The sequence below is a fragment of the Podarcis liolepis genome, assembly GCF_965112155.1.
Source record: "Podarcis liolepis genome assembly, chromosome: 1".
NCBI classification, from domain to species: domain Eukaryota; kingdom Metazoa; phylum Chordata; class Lepidosauria; order Squamata; family Lacertidae; genus Podarcis; species Podarcis liolepis.
The window spans coordinates 81668706-81694222 of record NC_139554.1 but is presented as its reverse complement, the minus strand read 5'-3'; the positions used below and the strand labels follow the sequence as shown (position 1 = coordinate 81694222).

Below are 25517 nucleotides of genomic sequence, written 5' to 3'. Positions count from 1 at the left end.
ACTTACCTGGGAATAAGATCCACTTAATTTAATCAGAGTTACTTCTGACTGAATAGACATGGTTAAGACTGTTCTCTAAGTCTTACTTGAGGTAGCCCCACTGAAGTCAATGGATTTAATTTCAGTGAGTCTGCTTTGGGTATGATTAATCTGGATATCACCCTTTTTTTTTTTAACAGGGGCCCCCAGTTGCAAAGTGCCTTCCTACCAGCCTTTGTTTAATTACTGCCCCACCCCAAATGTCCCTCCTCTCTGCCATCCACCCGTTCCATGTTCATGTTTGCTGCTCTGACTGTTCGCTGTCATCCCACACCCCCTCAAGATGCACTGGACTGAAGGACAGAGGGTTTTTGTAGAGCATGCTGTGAGGGTGTAATGCAATTAAACAAGGATGCTAGCCATCTGTCCTGGTTTTCATCAGGCTGAGGAATGAATCATGTGTTCCTGTAGAGGCAGAGTTGGGGCACACTCATCTTTGGACCTCCATGCCTAGACAAGAAGAAGTGCTGTTGTCTGCATGTGGGATGTTACATGCATATTACCCTTTAATTTAGAGGGAGGTGAATTGGAAGCAAAAAATGCATGACAAGAAGGCACGACCAGTGCTTTTTTTCTAGGAGGACGCAGGGGTCCGCATACCCCTAAACATTTTGTGAATCTAAGTTTGGCCTCATTGAGGGGCAGTATTTCAATATGAGTAGGGAAATGAGAGCACCCCTAAACATTTTTTTTAGGGGGGGAAAGCACTGGGTACAACACAGAAACTTTCTGAGTGCACAGTCAAGTAAATTTGCTGCTGAAGAAGGAAAGGGAACGGTGCAAGTGTAAGCAATTTCTGATTGCCTGGAAGTGATGGAGTGCATCACAGGGAAGGCTGGAATGTGGGGGACATCTGCGGGGGGGGGGGGGACACACGTCTCTGTGCATGCAGATCAGACTGTCTCCGTGTGTGAGAGCAGGACGCCCCCGCCCTTCTGCAAGCAGCAATCCGTTAATACCTCTTGCGGTGTGTGTGTGTGTTCAGGACCAGATGTGAGATTAGATGCACTCCTTGTGAATGCAGATGGCTCAGTCACCTTTCCACTAACATAACCTCTGACCTCCATTTTGTGAGACTGAAGAGCACTTAACTGTAGTGGCTTTAGTTACTGAGCCAAGTAGCAGCACCTTGGAGGGACTGTCTGTGCTACTTAGAGAACCAAAGTCCGCTTTTTGCTGCCTGAACCACGAGACTTTTCTCTCTGAGGAAGCTGTAGAAAGGAGATGTTGTGCTTGCTTATCCTCTGGTGTGTAACATTTCTGCTAAACTGTCCATAAATGGTCTTTGGAGTAATAGTCTCCATTGCAAGGAGTCTTTTTGCTGTCTCTTATTGTTTCTAAATTATTGTTCATTGTGTCTTTAATAGTGTTAGCTATCTCAGAAGTGTTTTTTTATTATTGATGGGCGGAAGCTATATAAATGTAGTCAATAAACAGCAGTGATACTGGCTGTGGGAAGCTGTAAGCCATGAGAGCATTTCATTTTAATTCTATTAAATTGAATTGAATTGAATCTAATTGAAAGCATTTCTAAACTGCTGAATGTTTTAAGATCTCTTCACAAAAACATCATATAAAAACAAAAATTTGGTAATAACAGGGTCCGGTGAAACCTAGACAAAAATATGTCTTTACAAGACATCTGAAACAACTGATGGATGATGTGTCATGTATGGAAGACGGAAGGACATTCCGGAGGCAATGCTTTGTTTGTTTTTGGTTCACTGCCCTGCAATATTCTGTAGGGTGTGATTCTGTGAGTAAAATTCCCTCAGATGATCTTACAGCACATGATATAGGGGGAAGCAGTCTTTCAGGTAACCTGGTCTTTAAGTCATTCAGGGCTTTGTATCTTAGCAACAAGACCTTGAACATGACCTGATAGCTAACTGGCAGCCAATGAAGCTGCCTCAGAACAGGTATATTATGTGTATCTCCAGGTGTCCCACTCAACAGCCTGGGGCAGCGTTATGTGGAGGGAGCCCCACATAAAGCATATTACAGTCGATGAGTTTTGAGGAACTCATGACATTGTGGTCACAGGAAATGGCATAGTTGGTGCACCAAAATCAGTTGACAATAGGTGCTCACTGAAGTTGCTTGGGCCTACAGTGACAAAGGTGGTTCTAGAGTGGCCCCCCAAAAAACAACAACAACAACAGTGTGCCTATTTCGTCAGAGGGAGTGCAACTCTGTCCAGATCTGATAAAACTCCCCAGTCCTGTATCTGGGAACAAATTGTTTCATCTTCCCTCGACATTTCTCATGATGATTTGCTTGAGTCTTTGCCTGAATTTTTCTTTTACTAAGGAAGCGAATTTGGGTGGCAGCTCTCATTTGATTTTTTACTGTTGAATCTTGTTTTAGCAGGTGCAGAGGGTAGCTTGAGGGGGGTGCAAGTGAGAGATGGAAATCGTCTAATTCTAGGTCACTGGCTCCAATCCAGCTTCAGATTCAGAACTGAAATTGCTTGCATCCAATAAATTACAGCTGGGCACTGTTTCCTCCCCTTCTTCACTCGCAGTGTTCTTTTCTGCAGGGCTTGGACCTTCTGCTCAAGCTGCTTCACACACAATGCTTTTTCTGTTTAGAGTCAAGAAAAAATGTGTACACAATCATATATTAAAAGCCTGTCCCTGGCTGTTTTGTCACAAATACATGCGTTTGGAAGCTATGCTATTAACTTGAAAATTAATTCATTGAGAAAGCTCATCCGCATTCTCTGTCCAGCTCAATTTGACCTGTGGAAGATATAGAAAGGAAAAACTGAGAATTGAAAGCTGGAAGAAGCATTTTTCTTTTGAATTGATATTTCTCTGACTGCATAGCAGTAGCATATTCCATTGCTGACCTGTACCTTGTATTTTCTTCCAACTTTGGATCAACTCACGTTCTACAAGAAGCCTTTATTTCCTTCTCATGGCTCACATGGTCTACAACAACAGTCCTCGCAGCCATCCAATTCAACCATCTGTAATAATTTATTAGAATCTTAAAAGCCATTGTGTGCTTCACAACTGACAGCCTCTAAGGTTACTGAATGTCACTCGATCTTCCAGTCTTTTTAAGGATTTTTGTTTTCATTTTCTCCTCATGATCTTGGGAGTAGCTGGAACATTGAGATAAGATGACTGCTCTTCCTCGGTTTTGTAAATACAGTAAGCCCACTATTTAAGTAAATTAACTTGTGCACATCCAGCTTTATGTGCTTGGCATTTAAAAAAAATAAATAAAAGGGGGTGGGCATCCAGGAAAGAAGACTGGCAATCCCACCCACCATTGAACCCAATGTGTTTTGACTATACACAATTTTGGCTTTAGGTGCTATCCCCAGAACCTAACTCCCATGTAAGTTGTAGGTTTAGTGTACTGTATATATTTACCTCAAAAACAAAGTAAATCTCTCTCCCACACCTGAAACAAAGATTAGGCAATACCATAATCAAAGAAGCTTATATTCTGGGTATCTCTGAAAGTTGGATTCTGGAAACTCTGTGATAACTTTGTGCTTGCCACCCAAATCAATGGTACCCAATCTTTTCTCCGCCCTTTAGCTTTTATTCCCTGCACTCTGTTCCCTTGCCTCTCCATCTGAGACCTGTGATGCACAACCAACATCAGTGCTATGTCCTGCCCTTGAAAGGCCTTGGCCTTGACTGTGCAGCATGACTTCCAGTCAGTCAGCTTTACTGTATGCAGTTTGTTGACCTTAGGGCCTGGTTATCCTTTTGTCACCTTTCCACCCAAGGCAGAATGAGTCCCTAAGAGGGTGTAGTTTGTAGAGGGTGTAGTTTGTTTGGTTTTTGTTGCTCAGCAAGTAATGACGAATGATGTGCTATTTTTAAGAGCAGGCGTTGGAAGCCTGGAGTCAATACTGAAGAGGAGCATAGTTAAATAAAGGCAGACATTTCATTTCAGGAAGAGCAAAGCAGACTAAGGAGCAGAGGGAGGGGGACCCAGCTTTGGGGGAGAGGCTAAAGACCCTTGGTTCCCTTTCTGCTTAATCTGCACAAAGGAAAAATATCTCCAACTCTTCACTAGTTGGCTACCAGCATTAGGTGTGGTCTGGCTCCATACCTTTTCTTGGGCCCTTTCTTGTAATGGAGCAGAACCACCCTCTTCTTCCACATCCTGGTATTTCCCTTGCTGTTGCAGTTTCTGTGGGTAGGAAAAATGGACACAAACCACAGAACATACAGTGGAAGCAGCCGTCTGTAGCCTTTGACCAGGTGGAGATCCTGCTCTTGCTATTACTGTAGATCTACCTTCCCTAGATTTCTGACAGTTGGTGATGGTGGTGGCAAGCCTGGACTTCATGAGCCTAGGATACAGGAGGCAAATCCTTCTGCATTTGCACCATTTTTTAAAGTGATCAAGTGGTTTGTGGTGGTTGGTTTCCATCCCAAGGTTTGACGTGGTCTCACTTTTCATGTGTTTCAGTGGCTCACAGGGATTTATACAGTCGTACCTTGGCTCCCAGACGCCTTGGGAGTTGAACATTCCGGCTCCTGAATGATTGAAAACCGGAAGTGAGTGTTCCGGTTTTTGAACGTTCTTTTGGAAGCCGAACGTCCGGTGCGGCTTCCGTGGTTTCTGATTGGCTGCAGGAAGCTCCTGCAGCCAATTGGAAGCTGTGCCTTGGAAGTCGAACGTTTTGGAACGAACTTCCGGAATGAATTCCGTTTGGCTTCCAAAGTACATGTATTAGGGTTGCCATACTTTATTTAGTTTATTATCTATTTTTAGGGAAACAACACTACCAACATGAGTTGCCATACATGCAGATTTCCCTGGACATTTAAGCAATTTCTGCAAGGACACAATTTTCGATGGCTGAATCCCCATATAGCAACCCTAATTTATATTATTGATAGTGTGTGAGGATTTTTTCTTCTTAATGTTCTACTTGTTATTCTGAGATATTTTTTTACATACTGGTATCTGGAGTAATCTTTGTAACTTAAGGACAATGCAGAATGAATTTTGCCAATTAAAAAGAGAAAAGATGCAACTCCAGCCTATAATATTAAGATGTTTCCTTTACCACCAAGCTGGACTAAGGAGGTTGGACGTGGTGTAAAATATGGTTGTGTGGTTCTTCTCCTTTAATTCTTGCCATTTTGTCCCTTTACAGAAACAGGACCAGGATGATGCCGATGATGACCTGGAAATCGCTATTGACAACACAGCTTTCATGGATGAATTCTTTGCAGAGGTAAGGAGAGTCCAGGAGAGAGAAGATGTAGACCTGAAGTTAAAACTAAGTCCAAGAATCAGGGCACATGGATAGGCTGGGTTTTCATGAGGTTTGGTTTATTTGTTTCCCTTGTGACAAGTACTCACTTTCTCAGGAAGCGGGTACAGGCAGAAGCTAGAATATGCTTTGCGTGCAGAATGGTGTTCTAAAAGTGCCAAGTGAAGTTTTCTCCTTATCATTATTTGACTTTCCTGTCTCATATTCAACAGTGCTTAGCCGTGCTGTCTCCTCTGGAGCCTTAACAGTTTGCATTTCCTCCATGTGGAGTAGTAGTCAAGTGACATACACTTACAAAGATAGGAAAGTACCATACATTGACAGCATCCAAAGCTGTGACGGCTGCAGCTGTTCCTAAATATGATTGTATGACCTGGGGAGGGGGACAGTTAAAGTGAGGTATGCGTAAATGAGCTTGGTGCTGACTCTGTAGGGATTAGGATCTTGATTTCCCCACACCTACCCTCCCAGCTGTGTCAGTGTAGTGGTAAGATTCCTCTTCATTTTGTTTCCATAACTTTGCAGATTGAAGAAACCCGGCAGAATATTGACAAAATTTCTGAAAATGTAGAAGAGGCAAAAAAGCTGTATAGCATCATCCTGTCAGCCCCAATCCCTGAACCAAGTGAGTAAGACACAAACCCCCTTGAGAGAAATTTTTGGCAATGATTCTTATGGATTTTCCCCTACTCTGAGAACACAGAACCAAGCCTGCTAAACCTTTCTTGTCTCCCTGTCTCTTGATATACTGTGTAAGAGAGTGAGGGGCTAAAACTTGGAAGTAAACAGCCTGAAGAGTCTTCCTCTGCTCTCCTCTCAGGTTTCAGAAGTCTGTGGACAAAGTTCCCTCTTCTGCAGGCCCTCCTCCAGTTTAATTTCCCACAATACCCCAAAGTGATACTATGATAGGGGCACTGTGAGAAATTAAATGGCCACCTCCCACTGATGCCACCAGGTAAATGCTGGGAGCCAAATTGTTGGTGGGCCCTGCGGTCCCAGCAGCTCTCAAGTGCCAACCTTGTCTCTTTCCTCTGCTCTCTTGTGACTTCAAAACTGAATTCTTTCCAAGAGGATACTTGCTGCTGTTCTCATGCTGCTCAGCACTGATGTCTATTCTTGTGTTCTGCAGAGACTAAGGATGACCTGGAGCAGCTCACAGCAGATATCAAGAAAATGGCTAACAGTGTCCGAAACAAACTTAAGAGTAAGTAACATGTCCCTCAGGCAGACTGGTCTTGGAAGTTCTAATTTATATTGCTCAGCTCTCATTTAGGGAATGCCTAAAGCAGGGGTGGGCAACCGAATCTGGCTCCCCAGGTCACCTTCTACTCATCAGCTGTTCAGTACAGAGCAGATGAGAGGAGAAAGGGCTTTGTTGTGCAAAGTGCGCAGTTGCAACTCTGATCTCTGCAAAGACATAAAACAGAAGAGAAAATGTCTCAGAAGAGACGTAGACTTACGTTCCTTGAAAATATGCAAGAAGTCAGTCAAGAATTCTGCAATTGCATGCATGCAGTTTTTGGAATGCAATTGCCTTTTGAAGTTTGAGGTCTTGAATTGCTGTAAGTTAGGGGCTTCAACCTAGCTGTGTTTTGATGTCATTTGCATTCTTCTGTGGGGATTAATGACTTTTTTTGCTTTTTAAACAGTTAGGACAGAGAAATGTATTGGAGAGGGTTTTAGTTTTTTTTATAACCTTTGTTTAAAAAAAAATCAGTGGAGAAAATGGAAGTTTAAGTAGAATGGGTGTGGGAGTCTGTGTGAGAGAGACATTTTGTGTGGGTCTGGCCTTGCCCACTTTGGAGTTTGCTCCACCCACTACTGGAAAAAGGTTCCCACCTAGCATAAAGTGTAAGCAATATACTAGCGTCTTTCTCTTCTGTAGCTGCAGGCTGAACACCCTGGCCCAGTCTTCTTGTTGCCCCCCTCTGCATGTTCCTCTCTCAGCACCAAAGTAATTAAATTATGCAGACTCTTAAGAAAAGGACTTGTTCCTACAAACTATGGCAATATGCTAGTACACACACTAATGTAGAAGGAGGGAGGGAGAATGGTCAGAGGCACCAGCTTCTCCAGAGGACCAGGGGTGGGGTAACATGATGTCATACTACATCCTCTGAAAATGCATCAGCCCCTAGAAGTCAGCACCTATGAGAGTGGTATAGGCATTTGCCTAGGTAAAGGGACTAACGCTTCTTCACTGTGCAGGATAGAACCAGAGCATCTTTCCATCAACTCCTTTCCCTGCATTCACAGGTATGGAGAGGAATATTGAACAGGATGAGGTTCGATCCTCAGCTGACCTGCGGATACGGAAGTCCCAGGTAAGCAGAGCTCTGTGGCAATTCCAATGCCTTTGCCCGCTGTTAGCTAGTGGTCAGAAAAGAAGGGAGAAAAACGTTTCTGAAAGCAGCAAGAGGCTAACTGCTGCGGGGTGTGGGGAAAGTGGGGAATAATCTGGAACTCAAATCCTCTTGGGAGCCACATTCTCAGGCCTGCGTCTGAATCCCAGTTGTGTGGGAACTAGCTGTAGTTCTTCCCAAGCCCAATTTAAAGTACTGGTTCTACCCAGTAAAGCCTTACACAACTCAGGGCCCTAATACCTCATGCACCGCTTTTCCCCATGCAAACTTACCTGGACCCTAAGATCCTCATCTGAGGCCCTTCTCTCCATCCCCCCCCCCCCAAGAGACATTTTCATATATTTGGTGCCAGGCAAAGATGTTTTTATTCTATCAGGCAGTTGGACTCTAATAATATTGTGCTTTGGGGATATTTTGTTTCTTTCTGTGTTTATCCAGGAGCAAGTGAGGCTACTTTTGTATTTCAGGGAGGATTTTTTTTATTAACATTATTAGCTGTTGTTACTGCTTTTAAATGATGTATTTATGAGCCATGAGATATTGTTGTAAGTCATTTCAGCACTGTTTTTGTAATGAAGCAATGACTAAATTAATAATGATGAGAGGTTTTTTCACATGCTCAGAGGGACTGCTTGCTTTTCATGGTGGAACAAAACTGGTTCCAAGTTGAACCCTCTAGCTCAAATTAGGCCCTGATAGCTAGCTTTAAAAAAGGAGAGAGTGAGAAAGAAGCTGGTGGTTTCTGATCCATAGCTTGGAAGGGTGAGGAATGAACTCTGCATCTTTTGCAGTTTGTTTCACACAAGCTGCTTAACTGTAATTTTTAAATATTTAAAATGCTTTTGCTTATGCAAATGATTTTCAGTTTCTTAAAGATAACACTTAAACACACACACATTTGAAAACTTGAGGGTATTAAGTCTCTTTTTAATGCAGACTCAAAGACTTATGGGTTTTCCAAAAAACCAAAAATCTTTCAGTTTCCAGCTTCCAAAAAATAACGCCAGTTGATAATTGGCAGATCAGCCAGGGTCCCTTGAGTTATTACTTCTTCCTGCCTCCAGCATTCAGTCCTTTCCCGAAAATTTGTCGATGTGATGACGAAGTACAACGAAGCACAGGTCGACTTCCGGGAACGGAGCAAAGGAAGGATTCAGCGACAGCTTGAGATCAGTATGTATGCTTTATGCCTTGGCCTTTACCTTTGGATAGAGCATGATCCTGAATGCTAGAGCTGGGTTCTTCTGCCTAGAAGCATTTGCACCCCTTCCTGCCCTGGTAGTATTTGTAGCTCCCAAGGAAGTGTTTCTTCCTGTTGCAGTACCTGAAGCTCTTGTTCTCTCCCTGTTTCTTTCCCTGGGATGCAGCTGGGAAGAATACAACAGACGAGGAGCTGGAGGAAATGTTAGAGAGCGGGAATCCATCAATATTCACATCTGGGGTGAGTGTGTGTGAAGGTGACTGCTAGGCTGCTTAAGGTTGAGAAGGGGAGAAGAATGCAAAAGAATTTCTGTGGATTGTAGGAGCACCAAGTCTTGTTGGTTGGAGTTGCAAGATGGCTGAGTTTGGGCATGTTGTGAAATGGAAGAGTATGTCCAGTGAGAAGAGCAGGGATAGATTGAAGGGGGGCATATGAAAACCGCAGTGCAGAACTTTTGGAAGCAATGTTCTGCAGAGCATGGTCACTATGGTACATTTGCAAATGACAAATCTTGGGCCTTTCCTAGATTATGGATTCCCAGATCTCAAAGCAAGCATTGAGTGAGATTGAGGGACGGCATAAGGACATTTTGCGACTTGAAAGCAGCATCAAGGAGCTTCACGACATGTTTGTGGACATTGCCATGCTAGTGGAAAATCAGGTAACTGAGCTATGGGGCAGGGGGTGGAGAGAGAAATGGATCACCAAATGGAGACCTTGATAAAAAGCAAAGGTGGCAATGAAAAGCAGAGAGCCCAGAGCTGGTTGTCTGTTTAACCATGGGAAATGAGGTTGACAACCTGTAAAGGCAGCTTCCTGAGGGGCATCAAGTTGCCCAATGAGTAAAAGGAAAATTGGACTAGATAGACCTTTGGTCTGATCCAACAGCATGCGGCTCTTGTCCATATAGTCAGAGTGCAGATGTTTGTGGCATGGGAAACAAGAGAAAATGGGGATTGAGCAGAGAGATGGGGTTGCAGAGGGGATGCTAGAGGGAAGAGAAATAAATTAACAGGGAGCATTTGCAAAAATGCTTTCCAACCAGTTAATGTAACAGCGCTTCTGACTTAACAAGCATGCGCCCCAGCATAATTTGCAGCGCTTGTCTAGGGGCTGACAGAGTAATGTCTGCATGTGGCTTTCTGAACCTAAATAATGGTAGGCTAGGGTAGCCTGATGAAGTCCATTATTAAGGTAATTTGGATACTAGAGTTGAGAGTAACTTCATTTGCTAATAGATTCCTGTCTGACTAGTCTGGAGCGTGGCTTGCTACCCTGTTACATTCCTGGGGATAGAGCTCTGTCTCCTGGACTAAAGAGGCTGTGTCACCATCTTCTCAACTAGTCACTATTCCACTATGCTATCCAAAAACTAAAGAAGGTGTTTTCACAACTGTGCTTATTAACACCTATCAGTTATGAGGCAGAAATAGTCTGCTTAGAGATTAGCATGGAAGCCTGAATACTACTAAGGCCCCATTTCTTGTTTTCTGCTCACAATGCAATGCGGAGGAAATGACGGTCAGGTCAAACTATGGTGAGTGTTTTGTTTTCAGAATTTAAAAAGTGTTTGGGTGGGAGGAGGGAGGGAATATGGGGAAGCTGATGGTCGATGGAAACCATATCCCTGGAAGAGTCATTCATTCAGAGGGAGGGTAACAGCTGTGAGGTGAACTCCTGGCTTGCATGAGGAGAAGGCAAGCATTCAAGAGAGGAGAGGAATTACATGGCAGGAAATCCTTGTTGTGGGGAGAAAATAAGCTGAAGGTTTCATAGAATTAGGTGGGGGAAACTGAGGGTATTAGCCATGGCAGTAGGCATTTTGCAGCATGATAACATCATTTCTCTTTGCTTTTCTACCCCCTTCCCTTAAACTTTCCCACAGGGAGAAATTGTAGATAACATAGAACTCAACCTGAGGCACACCTTAGATCACGTAGAGAAAGCTCGTGAGGAGACCAAAAAGGCCCTGAAATATAAGAGTAAGGCACGCAAGGTGAGCCTCTCCCGTGGACTACAAGCTCTGTGCTGCCGGACGCCTTGCTGGCTGACACTTTCTGTTTCTGCCTCTCTGTTTCGCTTTTGGCTTTCCTCTTCCTCTGCAAGGGAGGCATGATTGACCGCATAGAGAACAACATGGACCAATCAGTAGGCTTTGTGGAACGGGCTGTGGCTGACACCAAAAAGGCCGTAAAGTATCAGAGCGAAGCGCGAAGGGTGAGGAAGAAGTGAATGTAGTCCACCCCTCCCTTCCCTCCTCGTAGACCAAGTATGGGGAGCCCTTTTCATTCAGGGGGTATGCCACTCATGCAAAAGTCAAAGGTTTCTACACACCCACACTCACCCACCCACCCACCCCCCTCTCCACCTCCCACCCAGGCAAGCGAGATGAATTATTGCTGTCTAAGGACTCTTTCCAGCCAGATGACAAAAGCACTCAGAAGGGCCTGGAGGAGAGGGCGTGGCCTGGGGAGAAAGGGTGAGGCCAGGGAAGGGGCATGACCTGCCAGAGAGAATCCCAAGGGTCACATAGAGTCTTTGAGGGGGTCTGAGGTTCCCACCCTTGTTTTTAGATTATTGTCCATACGCCCTTTGAGTTCTACTGCTGAACTCATATCCTGCAACCGGAGCACCTCTTGCCCTTCTCTTCCTCATGTACCAAAACCCCTGTTCAGTCCATTTCCCCACCCCCTATCCTGTCTACTTGCAGTTCCCCCACCTTCCCTGCAGCCTGTTCAAAAATTCATCCCGCTATGCAATGAACTATATGATATGAACAGCTAGCAATGTTTTGTTAAGCATTGTTTTGCTCTCCCAGTAGTGACTAGACTATATCCCCCCTCCAGAATAAGGAAGGTCTCTTCTTTCACAGCTCCTAAACTCTCTCAACAGGGTCTCAAGAACTTGAGGGCTGAACTTTCTTTAGTTTGCTTGTCATCAACTCTGCAGTCTTCTGCTTTGGGCTTCCATTCTGCTTCCATTCTTTTATCACTTTTCTGTGCTACATTCTGTGCATGCTTACCTGGAATAAATCCTACAGAATTCTTTGGGACTTGGCATCTGTATAAATGCATAGAACTGGATTCTTAAGTCTCATTTAAGGGTTTTGTGCTGAACTTTAAAAAAAGAACAAGGACTTCTGCCCTTTCCTTGCTTTACAAAGAGCAGAATTCTTGGATGCTTGATTTTTCTTACTTTATTTTTAATGTTTGAGGCAAAATGTAAGCATGACAATTATGGTCAAATTAGACATAATATTTGCCACATGCCTAATATTAGCCCTCACATGCAGGATTTTTTTTTTTTTTTTTTGAGGGGGGAGCTGTGTCAAGACCATGGCACGAGTGTGTGTATTTTTAAAGTATTTGCCCCCAATGCAGTTCTGATTGGAATCAAGGGCCATGCCTCATATTTGCAATAGGAAAAAAGTCTCCCTTGGGGACAATGTGTGCTTTCCATCCATTGTGAATGGGGGTGGTGTCAAATCAGGACTGCATCAGAGCAAAGGATTAGAGCCTTCCTCTAGCCATGCCATGGTCCTGGTCCAGCTCAGCCCCCCTGCCCTGCCCCATTATTGCCACAACCCATTTTAAGTCAAAGTCATTGGATGCAAACTTATTTAAACAGTGTACCTAATGGGGTATTCACACATGTACATTCATCACTCCATAAGGTATTGCTCGATGTCTCGCACCTGCATGTGTGAATCGCTTCCACTTGAGTACTGTCTGGCAGTACAAATGCTTGGTTGTGTTTTGTGTCTTTGACTGGTTCACACTTACAAGCCATCACTTGCTGTAGCATTCCTTTGAGTGATGACTATGCAAGTGTCCATTTGTCTTAAATGGTATCAATCTAAGTGCTTTAGCTTAACCCGAAGCTTCCTTCTAGGTGTGTGCACAGCATTTCCCCCGTTGTTATCATGTAATTACTTATAATGACTTAATCTACCTTTTCTTTTACCCTTCTAGAAAACAATAATTATCATTGTGATAGTGATTTCCTTGCTGGGAATTTTAGCTCTCATTATTGGACTTTCAGTAGGGCTCAAAACATGAAGGGCTGCTGGCTCTGAACTGTAAGTAGCTTGTGGAAGCAGAAGGATTACTTCAACCTCTCTTGCCATCTCCTCTCCTGCTTGGTTTTCGGATGGGCTTCTGAATCTCTCCTCCTCTCTGTGTGTGAATATTCTTCCTACAAAGTGCAGGGTAGGTTAGAGGGCAGCTAGAGCTCTGTATTAAGCCTCTCGACCTTTGTGACCTGGGGGTGCAAGGAGTGATTCTACAGAAATTGGGCTGTGCTGCAAAAACTTATTCCATCTTTTTTGGTTGAGCACATAGGGTATAAGGGAAGGACATAGATAAAGTGTCAGGGTATTGGTGATTTGGGGCTCATGAGAAGCGATAGGATCATATAGAATAACTTGACTTGAACAATAGGGAAGCTTTTGCCAGGCTTAGTTTTATTCCTGTGTTTTCAGTCTATAAAGCTGATATAGACAATCAGCAACTACGAGGACTAGCAAAATTATATAATAAACTAGGATTCTAAAGATGTCACTGGATTCTAAAATTTTGAGGCATAATAGTAGTAATAGAGCTTCATGTAGTTCTCTGGTTTCACAGCAGGTATGTTTATTTGGCTCTCTGTTTTCTGTGCTGTAAATTTCACCAGTACATTTGAGCTCATTTCTTGAGTGTGCGGTTCTCAACTCCTAGCGTTTGGGATGTGGTGGGAGTGTCTGATCAGCCTGAGAGAGGCTGAGGTCTGCTAGATGCACAAGGTATGGTTTCTGAAGTTTCTTACCCCTTCAGAGAAGTGACAGCTCTGCAGCTGAAGCAATGATCTTCCCCACAGCTGATGGTTTCCGTGTTAGCTCTTCTTCCTCAAATGAGCACTTATTTTGTTTCTCAGTGCTTGCGGATCACTAGAACATGCACCTGCCATTCTGTGCATATGGTATACAAGCCCATTCTGTGTTGGCCAAGGAGTTGCCTGGTCCTCTTAACATCATTTCTCAGATCTGATGGTGTTTCAAGGCTGTATTGTACAGTTGAGGATGCCTAAGTGCAACATCCGAGGGTATCCTTAGTTGATCTGTGAGACTTTCCATTGACCCCAAAGTTCCTAGACAGCAGCTCAAGGACAGCTGTTTCTCCCACAGCCCCCATATATGTGTGTGTTTTGCTCCTGCTCCGGTCCTCACTCAGATTGTAAACCTTTGCTGTTCCTCAAACTCCATGGTTTTCTTTCCACCCTCTCAATCTTTTATGTACAGCTTATGGCAGCTGAGCTCACAGGCCAATAGGTAGAGGGTTATTGAGAGAGACACTTCTATTTCCCCTAAGAACTCAAGAGTGCTGGCGGGGGGGGGGTGTTAATATTTATTTCCTTTCCCTATGATTCTGTAGAGGAGGGATGGAGAACCTGTGATCTTCCAAGTGTTGAACTCAGTGCCCATCAGCTCCAGCCTGCAGAACCACTGGGGATGATGGGAATTATACAACAATTGAAGGGCCTCAGGTTCCCCACTCCTGCTATTAGAGGTTTGATGAACCCCTCTGGCGATAGTGAGTTGGTTGTTCATCCCTACATGAGAATAACTTTCCCTCCGATTTTGTTCCTTTCCTTTCCTCCAGACACTCCCAAGCTCTTCCTGGTTTGATAGCAAGACTCCCCCTCCTGATCCTCACCACCATGATGTGACCTTCCCCTGCCTACCCTCCTGCCTTTGGCCTCTTGGATTTAGTATGAATGGCTTCCTGCAGGATGAGTTCACTTGCACCAGTGCTTCCTGTGAGAGCTACATTCTGTTCCAGTTCCCTCCTCGGATAAAGCTCTGCAGCCGGAAGAGTCTGATGTACCTTGCTGAATCCAGGATGTACAGCAATCTCACGGCACTCCAGAGAGAACCTCCCAACATATCTACTCCTTACCTTTCCTTCCCTTCCTTCCCACAACACCTGCTGCCTCCAGGTCAAGCATTTCCTGTGTTTAATCTCCCATCCTTCAAGAATATTCTCTAGTACAGTGGAATGAACCTTGGACGGAATTTTGGACACACCTTTGCCTACCTCAGTGCCTTCATTCTTTTCAGCTGTGCCTTTTTCTTTTCTTTTAGCAATGGAGATGTCTTTACTAGAGATGTCAGACATTACATTGCTAGTCAAAATTGCCCAGGTTAAGGGCCAAGACTTGAACTGGATCTGCTACGTAACTGCTGACCACCATCCCATTGTATACTGAGGCTAGCATTCTGCTTTTTTTTAAGTTTAGAGCAGATTTTGCAACTCATAAATATTTTGCAGGACACAAATCTTAGCCTATTGTATGTCACAGTATATCTTGCCCTGCTATCCCCAAAGAGAGCTTGACTTCCTAATAGTGGCACAGTTTGCAGTCAGTCAAGGCAATCTTGGAAGAGGGATAGTGGGTTAGGACCTCAGGCATAAATGCATCCATCGAGGCATGAAAACAGCTGGGTAATCGAGCCGGTTTCCCTAAATTAGGCTGTGACAACTGCATGCTACATAGGTGGGATATAGCCGCTAGTACTCAGTCCCTCCAAATCTGAGCTGCTTGTGTACTAATTTCTTGGCTCAAAGCAGCCAGCATTGCAGTAGAGGTGTGATGTTTTGGGTACTTAGAACTGGTCTGTGTTTGAACAGAAAGATGTCCTCAGATGCCTATGGAGGAAAGCACTCTTTGGGAATATGTGTGGTCTACAAAACGGGTAGCCAACCTTATTTGTTTGGAATGCATTCAGATTTCTGAAAGGAGTAGAATGCAATTCCTTCCTGCTTTAAAATATTTGTTTTTCTTGGGCGAGTGTGCCTGTGTGCTGAAGGCATGGTTGTGTGTACCCTCTCTCCCCCAGTCCTGTGTGTGCACGGTTGTCTGATGACATACTAATTGGGAAGAAATGAAAGGCTTTGTTTGCTTGGAAGTGTTTTTCTACTGAGGGTTTCTACCTTGTTTGAATGGTCACATTGCCTCCATTAAATTGCTGTTCATCACTCAGCCAGTTTGGTTTGCACAGCCGGGAAAAGTTAGTGTGGAGAAAGGCAGTGAGTTGGTTCATAAGACATGCAGATAAGTCATGTGTTTTCATGATACTATAACTACTGCCAGGGAAGACTTTACTTTCCCATTTAAAAGACCTCAAGCTTGTTAAAAGAGTAGATTTATGTGTGTTTTTTTCTCAAGGGTGGTCCTAGCAGTTGTTACGCTTTTGTGTTTTTGTGAGTTTTTTTAAAGTAAAATCCCCCTCAAGTCTTGCTGCTTCCAAACATGAGTTTTAGGGTTTTTGTCTGAGAAACCCTTTGCTATTATTTTTCCTATTCAAAAGTTATTCAGCGGCCTCACTGCTTCATTTTCAGTCATATCTGTGTCCTCCTCCTGTGAGTGTCACTCGCAGAAGCGAAGGGATGTGACTGTGAATTAGGCACAGAGAAATTAATTTGGCTAGGAAAGCATTGTGATCTAGCTTAGCAAAAATGCACAGAAGGCTGATTCAGGCTAGCCATGGTATGGGATCAAGTCTCAGGCCCTTCTCTGAGAAGCAAGAGCCTATGCTTCAGTTCCTTTCACCTTCAGCACCAATACGTTCACTGCACGTAAGCCTACCTCACAGACTAAATGAACCACATTCCCTTTTTCAAAGGTGGGGAATCGTCCTGGAACTAAGGGTTGGCAGAGAGACATTAATACAGCAAGAAAGCTTTAGGTCCTGGCAGTTACGTTTCTGCTGAAATTTAAGGGGCAGATGCGCACAAAAGTGTTCTATATTTATACGAATTCTTCACCGGAAAGCCTGCTGTAGCTGTTATCTCCCATGGGAGAGAAAGCCCCTTTGACTGGAATTGAGGATTTGCTTCCTGGGGGAAATGACCGTCTCCTGGACACTAGGAAAATCTGGCCGGTTACCCGTTGTTCCACCATTCAATTCCACCCAGAATCTAGCCTGTCTAGTGTTGATGTTGCAGTAACCATACAAACACTTTCCTGCCAACTGGCAGTAACCTCTTTGAGTGCACAGATGGAGCGAAGAGGAAAGTCTTTCTAGAGATGTCCTTTCCTTTAGGCCTTGATGTCTGTACATTGTTAAGTGGTGCTTAAAAAGTTGGTGGACTGATCCCCCGTGAGAGCCATCTGCAAAGCGGGGAAGACTGAATTTCAAAATACTGTGCTGCCTATGGACAGCAGAGATGATAGGAATTTGGTTTTGTCAATGCTTTTTTTAATGAGCATTTTTTTGTTTTTGTTTTTAATAAATGAGTTTGATGTTCAAATAATCTGTAAACTCTGTGCTTGTGTATTGAACTTCTGGACAGGGTATAGCCATACAAGCCATTATTATTGTTTTGAGGGGTGGTGTGTACTTTCTTGGTCTTGTATGGCTTTTGCCCATATCCAAATATGCTTCAGCAACACACCTTGCAGTGTGGGTCTTGGGGAAGAAGGTTTGCTATTCTTAACACAGAAGAATTGAGGAATTGCCTCTTAAATACACCTGGAACATAAAGTGGCTGGATTCCACCACCGCTCCCCATTATCATTATGCCAGATCTTTCAGGTAAGATGATTCTGTCCTGTCAACCTTCCTCCAATCCTTGGTCCCCAGATGGTCTATGACTCCCATTATCTCTGACCAATTGGCCATATTGGCTAGGGATGATGGGGGCTATAGTCCAATGACATCTGGGAACCCAAGGATGAGGGAGGCTGCCGTTAAGAGTGTCAGTACCTGTATGCTTTCCATCTAAACTACTAAAGGGTTGTACAGGCCCCCAAAATGGAATGGAGTGCTTCTGTATTATGTAAAAATACGGTTGGTATATAAAAAAAGATAACGGAAGTCTCAGTGCTATCTGCATCTGTGAAAGAACAGCCCTGTCCATAATACCCTCCTTAACTCTGGTGTGTTTATGTCCCTAGTTTCCTGTCTTCCTTAATTCTATCCTCCATTTGTTACCCACAAAACACAAGCCCCCTCCTCTGTCCCCTTGTTCCTGCTACCATCCCCCTACCAGTGAGATGTCTGGGTATATTGCTATTCATGTTTCCTCTCGCTGAGCAGAAGAAGATCATGATCATGATATGCTGCATCATTCTTGCCATCATCCTGGCCTCTACTGTCGGCAGCTTCTTTACCTGAGCGCCCATATCCTGTCCCTCACCACTTGTCTAAGGTGAGTTGCATGTAGAAGCTTGATCCAGAGGTTTGTTTAATCAAGGTAAATTTTTATGGACATTGCAGTCTACTCTTATTTCCCAAACTGCTTTATAATTCTACCCATTGCTATGGTACAGAATACCTTAGCGGAAAATACCCCCCTCCCCCCCCCAAAAAAAACCTTGAGCCATCAACCTGGAGATAAGTCTGTGCAGTCCAGCTGGGTGAGTAGAGTAGAATATCAGAATTCACAAATGCATATGTACTGAAAGGCTCTAAATCGGAGCGTTAGGAGCATCCTGCTTATAAAAGGAGGGTGATAACTTCCTGTGCATTTCCAGAGTAGTACGATCTCATAATTTTTGCTGGTTGTTACGCTACAATATTGCTTGTCATCTGTTTCCTTTTACCTTCAACTATCTCAGCTCCTTGCCGTTTCCTTTCTTCCAGGATGGATTTGCAAGATGGCTTCCCCACTCCACACACGCTTCCCCGGTCCTACAATTTCCAGTGCTTCCTCTCTTTATGGAGATGTCACAGCCAACCACTTACCCTTCAAAATCTTTTGCTGGATTTCAGGAGATTAAAGAAAGGGCAGGAGGAGCTAGAGCAGGACCCAAGCGTTAGTACAGCAGCATAAAGCCAAGTAAGACAGTGAGGGGGAACAGAACGAGCACAGGGGCCTTCTGGCTACAACCAAGCTTGTTGGTTGCTCTTGATACTTAACCAGCTCTATAATTGGAACTTTACTCCCCCTTATACTTGCTGCTCCTGCCTAGATTTCTCCAGTGAAACCAAGTACTTTTGTTATTTTACTCACGTATGAATCTCCTCTTACATGCATCTCAAGGTGATTTATATACCATTGAAAACATACTAGGGGAAAACCCCTAATGGCTCATGTTATTTATGGAAGAAAATCCAAAGGTTTACCTCCCTTTATGACAATCCACAGTAGGCAAGCAGGTGCCTGTGGGTTTTCAGACCTGTGATTTTTTGTTTGTTTGCTTTCTTCTGCTTCTGCTTTGTTGAAAGGGATACAACTTCTTACAGTAGCCTCCAAAGGTGCGTGACTGAACATCTGGATGGCATGGACTGAGCCAGATTGTTTCCTCGCCTGCTGAATAATGTTGCTTATGCAGACTCCTGCCATCCTTGTGGTCCTAGTCCCAGTCCGTTTATTCTGTTGTATGAATGGGAATTCTTGAGGCGCAATCTGCAAACGCCCCTAGGGGAGCCACACACCCCTTGTAAATCATTGTGTTCTGTCCGATTTGACACTGGTTGTATTAACATGTATACTTGTATATAGAACTATCCCACAATTTCTCACGTACTTGAAGAAAGGTTGTCATTTATTTAAACAACTTAAGCTGTATTTACTCAACTATATGTTGTTTCCTCCCTTCCGTCACTTCTCTGGTAGGGGGCATGTAGCTGGAACACTTTTAATTCCTTTAATCCTGGCCAACAGTGTAGCTCCTTCTCCAGCTGGGGCAACTCCTCAGGTTGTCGTCCCCCCCCCCCCGCCTTTAAATGATAAACCAGTCACTAGGAAGAAGGGAGATATATGCAACTGCCTGACGACCCATCCTTTGAATTATAAAAATTAGTAGTCCCGTGCGCAAGAGGGGCCACTGGATGCTTTGGACTTGGAGGGAAAATGCTTATTCAGTTTCCCATAACTGTGACTTAATGAAAGCTACTCTCTTACTGTTCAAAAGGCGTGGATGTTCAGAAATCCTCTGGAATAAAGAGTTTTGTTTGATCTGCTGTTATGTGTGAAAGACTAAATGAACTAAAACTACAAAACCAACCTATTTTCCTAGTATAGGGAAGGGGACTGGGTGGTTCTCCAGATGCTGCTGGCCTGTAACTCCCATCATCCCTGAGCTCTGCCCATGCTGGCTGGGGCTGATGGGAGTTGGTGTCCAAACAATATCCGGAGGGGAGGGGCTCCTCACCCTAATCTACTGCAAGGACTCCCAAGAGTTGACAGCTGAGAAGTCTGAGGGCTTTTGCCTGGTTCACTTCAAAAGTACAGAAGCAGCTCTTTTTTGGACCCCTAAAATCTTACTACCACTCCATTTAGACTTACAAGAATAGGCACAGGCCCAAGCTATTACCCTACACAGCTGATCAAGCTGCACTGGCAACATGCCAGAATTCAGCACCAACGTATATAAAAATTAAGCCACCTCAGGACTACGTATGCCTCTTCTCACAAGCACTTTGAAATGTTCTAGTTTTAAAATGAGCTATACAAAAGGTTAGAAGTTGCAAACTATAGGCTTTAGACATTAAAACTTTTAAACTTGGCTTTGAATATACTTTTATCAATTATCACTCTTCCAAATGGGAGTAATGAAAATGAACAAGAAAATGGCAAATTTATTCACCCAAGCTCTGTGTATTTACAGCCACTCCATCACCCTCCACATCTACTTGATTTCCAAGTATAGAACATGTGGGAAAGGATCCATAACACATTATCCATAAAAAGTCAAAAATACAGGAAAAGACTGCGGAAGAATTGATGCTTCCTGTTTATACTCTGTCAGGTAGAAAGAACTTTCCCCAATACCGACCCTTCAGTTTCAAGTCATAGGGACTCAAATATTTCCTTATCCCTAGCATGTTGGCTGTGATTATGCGTTCAAATGTCCATGGATTCTGGTTGTTGCGCCTCCTCTCCTCTTCCTTGTCCCGCATCTCTTGCAGGGATTGCCGGCTGACAGCTATAGCAGGGAAAGGCAACTTCTTGGCCACCTGTGTTAGGAAGCGTTCCACCTCACCAAATTCACAGAACCCACCTACTTCCACAATGAGGCGGCCAGCCTTCACTGCTGACACGTAGTGGTCTATTGCACCTTTGCCACCACCCATGCGCTGCCCTAGACCTTTGCGTGTGATGGGCTTGTAAGGAGCACGGACTCTCCACACTGCAAACATTTTCTTGGGATGCAGGTGCCGATTGATCGTCAGACGTATCATTTCAAAATGACCCCAGCGGAGATAGCCACCACCAAGAGCCTGCAGGCAAGGGGAGGAAAAAGTATTTTCACCATTCAGAAATAGGAAAATATGTCAGGCACACAAACTCCTTCTGAAATCACAGGGTAACAGATATCTCCCTTTTCCAAGCTTCATGACTTATCTCTTCATATTCTTTCTCTATACAACTGAGAAGCCACATCAAGGTTACTAATGCTCATACTCACCAGAATACCATACTGTCCTTCTGTGAATTCTGTGGCTTCTTTAGATGGACCACGGATATCACGTAAATTCTTGAACTCTCGCCTGACCTTTGGTACAGCTGGCATTCTCTCAACAAATTTCAATCTGTTTTTCTCAGGAATAGTGATACCTAGAAGAATAAAACTGGGTTCAGTATTTCTTGTAACAGTCTCCCACCTAGACTACCAAAGAGTTTTGTCCAGGTCCAGAAATCTCAGCTCATCATCCATAGCTGTGCTTCCTGATTAGCTACCCATTGTAAACTATATAGGAACACTAGAGCCAGTAATGTTAACACACATTTAGGAGACGGTACGTCAAAGTTAACATTTGAGCTGATAACAGGCTATATTCGGATGACTTTGGATTAATGACCCTCATGGTCCCTTCCAACTCTACAATTCTATGATTCTAAATATCACTTTGCCTTCCCCAGCTAAAGTAAACAGGCCAGCTGATTTTTGTCTGTGTGTTTTTCAAATACCTTCCCCCACCTAAAAAAAAATAAAAATACAGCTTTCTGTGTCCTTTAAGTTCATTTTACATAGGGTCTTTATTTGTAAAGAGCCTTCTGAGGAAGATAGTAGATGCCACCAGCAAGTTAGTGCAATACCAAAAATTGTGGTGGATTTAAAAGCTACTGGTAACACGTGCTAAAAACCAGGACTCTCCTGCACCAAAAGCAGATTCCTCCCTGCCCTTATGGTCCTGGTGAAGAGAAAAATGAGTCTTAGCGGTGCTCTTGAGAACTGCTTCCCTGTTTAGGTCTCCCCTCGTTCTTGTACCCTTAATACAGACAAGAGTCTGTGTAGGTGCCCACACTTTGCTAAGTTAACATAAACTGGCCTTCAGTTGGGCACCAATTTCCCAGATACCAATGGAACTACTTGTATAGGACTGCATTAAGATTTACTACCACTATGTTGGTTCATGAAGTTAATTTGAAGCTATATTTGCTGTAGTAAGGCAGCAGTTTGAAATGGAATGAAAATTCCTTCTGTTAAATGGGAGAGACGTGAGCAGCCGAAAGGGCTATTGCATAAAAGAGCCAAACCTTAGCAAAAAGTATAGCTGCTCTATTTGCTTTTTTAACAACAACAACAACAACAACAACAACAACAATGCGGGGAGTTGGGTCTCCTGCTCTTCAGCACATGTTTGATTCTACAGTATTCCAGCACTAAGTGTTTTTGCTTCCACTTACTACACAGGGAAGCATATTTGACATATTTCATGTGATCACTGTCTGCCTAGTACAAAATATAATATATTTAAGGAAATAATGTACACTAATTGCACTTGTTGACCAGAACAAAGTGGGCATTTTATGAGTATCTGTTCTGGTATCAGAAAGCAACAGTCACTATATGCCCCAACCACCTCAATCAAGGTTGTTCTTCTTCCTAATCAGAAGGTGGGGGTCTAGATTTAACCCCCTCTCAACTCCTTCAAACAGTACTGCCAAAGGTAGCCAAGCTAACCTGTATGATGATTTCAAGACTGCATTTCAGTGCCTATGTGGTCGCTGCTGCTGGATGAAGAAAGCCAGCAGTGGGATCTTCAAATGCTTGGCATTTCCTAGCTAGCTGAGGCTGCATACCTGGAAGGCTACTTCTTTGTGCACAGTGTCTTTGCTGTATTGGGGAGGAGCTGGGCGAGTTCTCCAGGTGTAATGGCTACATGTTCTGGCAACAGCTCTCTAGAGAAGAGAATCTTTCTTTTGGGAACAATACTACCCCAGTGTTTCATTCCATGATATTTCATGTAAAAGTAAAGGTACTCTGGGGTTGCACACTCATCTCGCTCTATAGGCCGAGGGAGCCGGTGTTTGTCCGCTGACAGCTTCCGGGTCATGTGGCCAGCATGACTAAGTCGCTTCTGGCGAACCAGAGCAGCGCACGGAAACGCCATTTAGCTCCCCACTGGAGTGGTACCTATTTATCTACTTGCACTTTGACGTGCTTTCGAACTGCTAGGTGGGCAGGAGTTGAAACACAACAACAGGAGCTCACCCCGTTGCAGGGATTTGAACCGCCAACCTTCTGATCAGCAAGCCCTAGGCTCTGTGGTTTAGACCACAGCGCCACCTACGTTAATTCCTGATTTATTCTTCCAAGGTAGAACATCTCCGAGTGAATACCAATTATGCTTACCACACTTCATCCTGCCATAAAACACTCATTATCAAACATCCATTTCATACTTTTATTAACACTCTCCCTTATTTCTCAACATACCACTGTAATCTGGTGGAAGTTTATACTGCTTCAAGCCAGCGGTCAAAATTTTGGTTCCACTGGAATCTAGAAGAAACAGAAGGCATAGTGCTTAAATTTATTGTCAAGCAGAAACACACATCCACTCTAACATATCAAATCATGGTATCTGATAACGTCACAAAAATGTATACTTTGAAGAGAAGCTGCCAAAAATGGGGGTATCTAAGTGCTGCAGAGGCAATCTGAGTTATAATTTGTTATGGTTTCTTCAAAGACATCATGCTGTGGACCATCTAGCTCTGGCGTGAAGAACCTTTGGACCTCCAGATGCTGAACTACAACTCCCAAAAGCCCCAGCAACTGATGATGGGAGATGTAGTTCAGCAACATCAGGGGGATCAAAGGTCTCCTATACTTGATAGCCTTTTGGTTGCTAATTTCCCTTTGATTTCAGAGAAGATGCACCACACCTCAACATTCTTAATCAATTGGTCCATACATGGGAAGGGGTACAATTTCACATTACAAACAACAGCAGCCCAAAGAATGCTCAGAGACCAAAAAATTGACTTCTCTTTCCACATTCAACTGAATGCCACACCCATTCAGGGTTTCTACTAGAGCTTAGAAATGATGACACTATGGACACAAAGGAGGGGTGGGTGCGTTAGAAGAGTCCTGCTGGATCTGACTGAAGGCTTATCTCATTTCAGTATCCTCTAGTTCAGTGATCTTGTGCAGTTATTTCCCTGTGACTAGAATTCAGAGGTATGGTGTCTCCAATTCCAAAAGTAGTGCATAGTCCTTTTTACTAGCTGCCATGGATAACTCCATCCTCTATGAACGTGTCTAACTAGGATTGTTATATTTTGAAGAGCAAAACTTCTACTTTTAGCTGTGAACTCTCATTTTACATACCCACGGAAAAGATGGGGGGGGGGGGAGAGAGAGGACATATGGCTAACCCTAGCACTCTAAACCCCTTCTAAAGCCATCGAAGCTGGTGTTCATCACCAGCATTGCTGACCTCCTAGTGGCAAGATGAGGAGGACCAGATTCAGAGAACAGGGGCCCCCAAACGCCATTAGATCATGTAAAACAGCGAATCTTTTGGTACAGGTATGTTTGCAGTCTTGCGTGACACCAACTGCACCTTCTCGAAGTTTCCCCTTTTGCATGATTGCTACAAGAGCTCTGCCTTCTGCATCTCTGGTCACCAGAGGCAGGATCTTCGCTTTATTATCCCCATAGCGGGAACTACGAGCAACGCGGCCCCTCTCCCTCGACTTCCTACCGCAGAAAATTCCGGGGTGATCCTTGCTCCTCCTCCTGCGAGAGAGGCTGCTAAGAGCACAGCCAAGAGCGGGGCCGGATCAAGCCCGAAGCCCACCCGACCCAGCCTCTTGCTCCCGCCGCGCCCAGCCAGCCGCCTAGGGGGGGACGGCGAAGCGAGGGCACCGGCGAGCCGCGCGCGTTTCCCCGGCTGCTCCGCCCCGGCTGCTCGGCCCCTCCGAAACAGGCCGCCTCACCTGCCAGGGTCCCGCGGAGGCCGAGCAAAGGGCGCCCCAGCTGCTTCCACATCGTGCGACGCTGCCGTGAGGACCAGAAGGGTGGGCGCGGGTGGCTCTCCCGCAGAGAAGCTCCGCCTGACCTCGAGCCTCCGATCCCAAAGCGCGACGGAAGTGTACGGCTCCACTTCTGGTAGGGAGTGAGAAGGGGACGTACGGAAACGAGCGGCCACACGGTTTAGTTCCGGCGAATAAATGATCCCAGGGGTTCTTTCTGGCTCTTCCCTGGGACAGGGTTGGTTCTTGGCTGCTCAGTGGATAGAAAAAGCAGGGGAGGGTTTACGGGGCACAGCTTAGCTTGCGGCCTCCGTCGCAGCAAAGAACCTGGTGGCACATTAAAAGTCACCGGGAGCAGCTTCGTTTTAAGTAGGGAACCCTTATCCTCTTCAAACATTTTCCTTCTTTCTTTTTCTTGAAATAGTTTTTGGGTTCTAGATTCAGGGCACCAAGTCATGGGC

General features: G+C 44.4%; 2 protein-coding genes across 7 annotated transcripts in view; one reads left to right on the top strand and one right to left on the bottom strand.

Moving 5' to 3' along the window:
* STX3 (syntaxin 3) overlaps nucleotides 1-18197 on the top strand; it is a 38202-nt gene extending 20005 nt beyond the window's left edge. Inside the window, exons 2-11 of one of the 6 annotated variants that reach the window (XR_014525406.1) lie at nucleotides 5174-5254; nucleotides 5819-5918; nucleotides 6423-6497; nucleotides 7550-7617; nucleotides 8721-8829; nucleotides 9024-9097; nucleotides 9384-9518; nucleotides 10743-10853; nucleotides 12829-13065; nucleotides 14497-17151. Coding sequence is in view for 5 of the 6 variants with exons in the window: in XM_083500375.1 (XP_083356501.1) it covers nucleotides 5174-5254; nucleotides 5819-5918; nucleotides 6423-6497; nucleotides 7550-7617; nucleotides 8721-8829; nucleotides 9024-9097; nucleotides 9384-9518; nucleotides 10743-10853; nucleotides 14497-14883 (1140 nt within the window). In the remaining variant the exon portion in view is untranslated. Of the gene's footprint in view, nucleotides 1-1740; nucleotides 1857-5173; nucleotides 5255-5818; nucleotides 5919-6422; nucleotides 6498-7549; nucleotides 7618-8720; nucleotides 8830-9023; nucleotides 9098-9383; nucleotides 9519-10742; nucleotides 10854-10963; nucleotides 11075-12828; nucleotides 13066-14496 lie in introns of those variants that run through there. The other 5 variants (XM_083500378.1, XM_083500379.1, XM_083500376.1 and 2 more) reach the window with 5 other exon arrangements.
* Nucleotides 18198-20403: 2206 nt separating this feature from the next.
* MRPL16 (mitochondrial ribosomal protein L16) lies at nucleotides 20404-25190 on the bottom strand. The gene is made up of 4 exons (XM_083500407.1): nucleotides 25021-25190; nucleotides 23510-23575; nucleotides 21254-21402; nucleotides 20404-21065 (listed from the first exon to the last, which is right to left on the bottom strand). Exons 1-4 carry the CDS (start codon nucleotides 25070-25072, stop codon nucleotides 20580-20582), a joined length of 753 nt encoding a protein of 250 aa, XP_083356533.1. The 5' UTR covers nucleotides 25073-25190; the 3' UTR covers nucleotides 20404-20579.
* Nucleotides 25191-25517: the final 327 nt, after the last annotated feature.

Coding starts and splice junctions, on each gene's coding strand:
- MRPL16 (XM_083500407.1), bottom strand. CDS start 25,072: ATGTGGAAGCAGCTGGGGCGCCCTTTGCTCGGCCTCCGCGGGACCCTG. Junction 23,576..25,020: donor CCTCCGCGGGACCCTGGCAG/GTGAGGCGGCCT, acceptor TGTTTCTTCTAG/ATTCCAGTGGAACCAAAATT. Junction 21,066..21,253: donor AAGGACAGTATGGTATTCTG/GTGAGTATGAGC, acceptor CCTTGCCTGCAG/GCTCTTGGTGGTGGCTATCT.